The 6,097-nt window shown below is 42.7% G+C and overlaps 1 protein-coding gene across 1 annotated transcript in view; it reads left to right on the forward strand.

Moving 5' to 3' along the window:
* The window catches only part of cdh11 (cadherin 11, type 2, OB-cadherin (osteoblast)), a 93,684-nt gene that overhangs the window by 75,954 nt on the left and 11,633 nt on the right, over window positions 1–6,097 (forward strand). The window contains exon 8 of the mRNA XM_032540822.1: window positions 1,780–1,967. Within this exon, the coding sequence (XP_032396713.1) occupies window positions 1,780–1,967 (188 nt within the window). The remainder of the gene's footprint in view (window positions 1–1,779; window positions 1,968–6,097) is intronic.

The raw sequence follows: 6,097 nt of genomic DNA on the forward strand, positions 1-6,097 counted from the left end.
GAGCGCGTGGTAGAGTGAGTGAGAGAGTGACGGTGATTAGCTTCGGAGTGAGTATCTACTCTAGAGTCCTAGTGAGAGAAACCAAGTGTCTCGTCTGTGCTTTCTGACCACGGTGGGATATATCTGGAGCAGGAACGCTCTCCTTGAGTTCATAAAGCCAGTCTGCCTGCCAAGGTTGAAATACTAACATCTATAATATTGCCAATCTGACACATAAATGTCTCCAGTATAGAGAAGTAATAAATTTCAAGCAATGTAAAAAGCCATTATTGTTGGTTATCTGATTAAAATCACTGATCTAGGCGATTGTGGTCATTGCATGAGTTATATTTACGAGGCTCTTTATTGGTGTTTATATGTAAACTTGGCTGGTTTTATGAGCTTCATTTTCCAAGATCGGACATCTGTGTGAATACAAATAGTGTAATCATTTATGTAGGGGTAATGAAAGCAACTAATGACTTTCTTAAACTCTCCTACTTGCTTTCTCATAGAGTAACGGATGTAAAAAAAACAGTTTGTAATTTCAAAAAGAAAAGAAAAGTACGGGTGATTTACATGTGCATGACTATTTCCTGTATGAGCTGTCTCTCATTTTAGCTGGCAGCCAGGTATGCCAGGCTGCCTGTGTGTCCTGTCTTACAATGTTTAACTCAGCTGCCAGGAGCCATTGAAGTTAAGCTACTTAGGACAGGCAAGAATGGAACGACAGGAGAAGAGAGAGGCAAAGGGAGGGCAAGGATGAAATGAGCTTTTAGCCAGAAGAGGCAGGCAGAGGAGGGAGAGGAAAATGAATGCATGTGAGAGAAGCAGGGCGGAGAGGGGGAGGAGAGGTGAGGATGAATGGAGAGATTTGGATGGATGACGTGGATAGGGGAGAAGCATATAGAGATGCAGAGGGAGGGAACGATGTTACCAAAACAGAGTCAAGCAGTATGGAGAGAAGTTTAAAAAGCAGGAACAGAGAGGAAGGGAAAGATAGGGAGGATTTGGAGGGGATTGAAAGAGATGTGGTGGCAGGAGAGATTTGGGCTGGATGGATCGAGTCCTGTGAATCGGCCTCCTCTCCCACTTCCATTTGCTCAGAAGCCACGTGACCAAGAAATTTCATGATTCACAAGATTGGGACTCCTGGACAAGCAGGACAAAACTGCTAATGGTGCACAACCTACAAAGTGAGAAGTCCACTCTGTGCTCAAATCCTAAATCACAGAGTAGGAGGAGGAAGCGAGGAAGAAGGGATTGGGGAGCTCCGGAGAAGATGGCAGGGGAGAAAGGAAGGAGGAAATGACAGATTTGGGAAGTATAAGTAGAATGATGGACTGAGGCAAGAGGAGGATTTGATTATAAAAATGACAGAAGACAGATGAGATGAAGGAGGGAGAAAAGGGTTTGGGTTAAGAGTGAATGAGCGATATGAGAGAGAGATAAAAGAGGAGAGAGACTACTGTAGACATATGGTCCTACTGCTCCCATTCTGCAAGCCAGGTGTCTACTCCCTCAGACACACACTCACCTGACACTATAGGGGGTATTAATATCCTTCAGGCCATATGCATATCCTTTGGGCCATATGAGACAGATGGCATGGTTCATGTTAATGCCTCTCTGCCCTCCAAAACTGACCCTGCCTCAGATAGTAAACACAGTGGCAGCCAGCCAGGAATTCTCTAAGTGTGTTGAATACAAAAGCAAGCTATGACCAGAAGTTGACACTAACATCACCAACGAGGCAACCAAAGCCAAGTAAATTATTTGGCCTTTTTTTTTTTCTCCCAGGTGTGTATTCCATGTCTGTGCCAGAGGATAAAGTGCCAGGAGAGGAGGTGGGCCGTCTTAAGGCCAAAGACCCTGACCTTGGAGACAACGGAATGGTGAACTACCGCTTATTGGACGGAGATGGACTGGCCATGTTTGAACTGAGAACCGACTCTGAGACCAGAGAGGCTGTTATTAAACTGAAGAAGGTAAGGAATGAAAGAAAAAGACCAACTAACTTAAACCTGCTGTTGCTGAAAGACAAACATGTAAGCCAGCAGTTTCTTATCCAGCAACATTTCCATTCATTTGGAGTCATGTTTCTGTCCATCTAACTAATATTAGACCAATATGCAGTCTCTTGTAGCTATGTTTCTGGTCTCTACCAACTGCTAATGGAACTATCTGGCTCTTTAGATGCTAAATGGTTTGCTGTGTTCACCAGCTAGACTGTTTATTTATCTGCTGTCGTGCGTGAGTGCATGTGTATATATTCAATTATATACTGATTATAGCCAGCAAAGGCAGAAATGAGGAAAGGAATGAGCTTGGGAGAACAGAAGAGATGTATTTAAAACTAGTAAAAGTTGTTTGGATGCATTTGTAGGTGGGGCTACTGTAAGGAAAGTCAAGATTTCACAGTTTGTTGGGTGTTTTTGTTTCTTCTGGTTGCAGCCTTTTCTGGTAAAAGAGCGTTAGTCAAAAGCACTATTAGCTGAAAGAGGCTGCTTCATGTGTGCATCACCATCATCCACGTTTTCAATTTTTCCAGCACAGAAATGTAGTTGAGATGGCACATTTTCTAAAGACAAAGCACTATGGTGTGAGACCTCAACAAGTCTGTTATTTGACTCCATATTTGTGTGTTAAGGGAATGTGTTAAAAAGAAAGAAAGATATGTAGCAGTTAGAAAGGTTTTACTGGTGTTCCCTTTCATTATCTGATGACCCTCACGGTTTCTTATTGTGTTTGATATGAACACTCACTTTAATGGTTGTGTGTATGTGTGAGTGCATTAACTTTAATGCTTCCCTAGCCCAGAGAGCTAATTTTCTGCACTGTGACCGACACACACACACTCTCAGTGATCCAGCTCAGCACACACAATTACTTTTGCTCACTCTCTTTTTTACACACACACACACACACACGTACACCGTCACAGTACACACACACACCCACACACACCACACACACACACACACACAAACAACACACACACACACACACACACACACACACCACACAAACACACACACACACCACAGTCCCTTATTCACTCAATACACAGTGCTCTGTCAAATACACAGTGCTCTGTCAAATACACAGCACTCTCTTATAACCCCCACACACACACACACACACACAGTTGTATGTGTAGCTGCAGGTCAGGATTATGAGCTGAATCTTTCAGTGAGCTGTGGTAGCCTGTGGCGTCCGACCTCGCAGTCTCTCAGTCGAAATAATAATACCATTTATAGTCGCGCTATCAATGTGTGGGGCAAAATAAGAAGGAAATGTACACCAGTCTTTGAAAAAGCTCTTTTCCCCTTCTGCTTTGGATTGTTATCCTAGAAATTAAAAGAAGACAATTTTAGGTTTCCCAGACATTCAACCCACAGAAAAGCAGCATGTCCTTATTTGGTGAAAGGCTTGGCATTCAAGTATGTAATTACAGCATGTGCTTGAAAGTGTGATGGCATTCGTTGAAAGCTGCATTTCCTGTCCGGATAGCAATGACGTTGCTCAAAAGAGCAGCCAGCCTTAACCCACAGCTCGTTTTTACTGATGCTGTGGGAAAATCTCTGTCTGAATCAATCGATACAAGTCTGTTTCATGCTTTTTCTCACAACCGTCTGCATGAGCGATTCCATTGGAGCTCAGTGCTAGAGCATGGCATTAAGACTGCCAGGGTTAGGGGCTCTCATCCCACTGGTGTCACCAGGATGGAGCAGGTAAATGAGCGAATGATAATGAGTAATGTACCCTCTCCTCTCTCAACAACTGCAACGTATGTGCCCAGGAGCAAGGCAGTTAACCCACAGATCAGTAGAACCGTAGAAAGCTATGTGGTTGTAGGGGGCATCTCTTAGGTGGGAATATGTAAGTTTAACCGGATCTGAGTAAGAACTGGAATACAGATGAAATGTTTAAGCAAAAAGTGTATGGGAACAGTCAAAAGAACTTAAGGGTATGTCAAAGAAGTTGGAAGAAAATGTGATTAAATGTACTGATGAGCAAAACATGACAGGCCCATTAAAGTAACGAGAGCAACTAATTCCACTCAAGTGGGGCATCATGTTTGTCTGTGTGCGCACGGGTGTGTGCATGTGTTTGGCTGTAAACCAGCCAGAGGCAGAAAACTTGGAGAAGTATTACGCATGTTTAAACATCTTACGCTCAACTCACTAGGACTAAAACTAGACAGGCCCATCGACCTCAGAGTAAAAAAACACACACACACACACACACACACACAGCTGAATGAAGCCACGTGTACATGCAGACTTTCAGCTCCACTTTAGTCAATGACAGTAGTATAACAGTTGAACAAAACATTACAAAAGATTGAATGAAACCACTTGATCTTTTACATACATTTGGTTTGAAGCAATGGCAACCTTAATATTCTAGTTAACACAACCAGAACTATCTAAAAACATAATCATGAATTAGAGCCTTGTGATTTGCCAATATGGCAGTTGCACAACTAATGAACAAACTCAACCAACTATTCAGTACTAGTTTTCATTTATTTGCAATTTAAAGACAGCTTAGTCACTAAGTCTTCCCTTGAAATAACGTCATGATTTTACATGTTTTTACATTGTAATTTTTAATGTCAATTTAGAGACACGTGTCTCTCTCTCTCTCTCTCTCACACTCACTCACTCACTCACTCACTCACTCACTCACGGAGCTCTCACACAATATTCTGTCTACACAGATCCCATTATCTCTCAGAATAATAGCCTGATGCTGATTTGAAGAGTGTGTGTGTGTTTATGTTTGTGTCTATTGTGTTGTGATGCCTCTCGAGGGGAAATCAACACCTTTTTCCCCCTAAAGGCATGCAACACAATAAAGAAGGCATGCACATTCACGTGCCACACACACACACACACACACACACACACACACACACACACACACACACACACACCCACACACACACACACACACACACACACACACACACACACACACACCACACACACACAAACTCACGGACTCCCACCTAAACACACTTTCAATCAGAGAAGGGAGTAGCCTTCACTAAGCTTTAATCAGCTATTCTCTTTCAACTGAGTCCTGACGAAAGCAGTCCACAAATATTAGGAGCTGTGTGTGTGTGTGTGTGTGTGTGTGTGTGTGTGGTGTGTGTTTGTGTGTGTGTGTGTGGGTGTGTGAGCGAGAGAGATAGGGAGGAAGGCAGTATTGCGAATATTATCATCTCACACTGATTATTACACAAAGAGGTAAGAATAAAGAGACGGGCTCGTAGACTGGGAGATTTGAGAGAGAGAGAGAGAGAGAGAGTAGAGAGAGAGAGAGAGAGAGAGAGAGAGAGAGAGAGAGAGAGAGAGAGACGAGAGTAGAGAGAGAGAGAGAGAGAGAGAGACCCAGAGAGAGAGGGAGCATGACAAAAAATAGAAAATGAAAGAACTGGGTCACATCTATCCAACTAGCATTGTACCTGTCATCAACACGTTAAACACCGACACCACAGAGTCCGATGTCGCTGCGACTGAATGACAGTGGAACAAACCATTAAAAAGAAATGTCCCTCTAGCACTGAGTCATTTGGCAGCCGCATCACATGAAAACAGTTTGGAATCTGATCAGATTCGAGAGCTCCTGCAAGCTGGTTTCAGAGGAGTAGCTCCACTCTATGACAGTCAACTTAATATCTTTGATCATTTTTCACCATTTTCTGACACGTTATAGAACAAACTAATTGATTTAAGAAAATAATCGACAGGTCAATCGACAATGAAAAAAAGAGATAGCTGCAGCCCTAGTTGTTTCAATTTACATTAAAAGATGTGACATATGTTTTGCTAAATCTTGTCAAATCGGCAGCTTCCATCCATGATATTTAGTGTTGCAATCTTGGTGACGATCCTATTCAACGGAAACCCCGGATAAACCTTGTGTGTTGAACTCAAATCTATACCAGCTTCACTTTGCTTTCACAACACTTCACACAGGGCTTATAATTCCGCTCTCCTCCTACTGGGATTTCATTAAGTGATTGTAACCAGGAGATGAAAAGATCAAGCTTGCTCCTGGGACAACAGTACAACATCAGCCGTACTGGCTGGAAAAATAATGGTGG

Source organism: Etheostoma spectabile, chromosome 17 (assembly GCF_008692095.1).
Source record: "Etheostoma spectabile isolate EspeVRDwgs_2016 chromosome 17, UIUC_Espe_1.0, whole genome shotgun sequence".
NCBI lineage: Eukaryota > Metazoa > Chordata > Actinopteri > Perciformes > Percidae > Etheostoma > Etheostoma spectabile.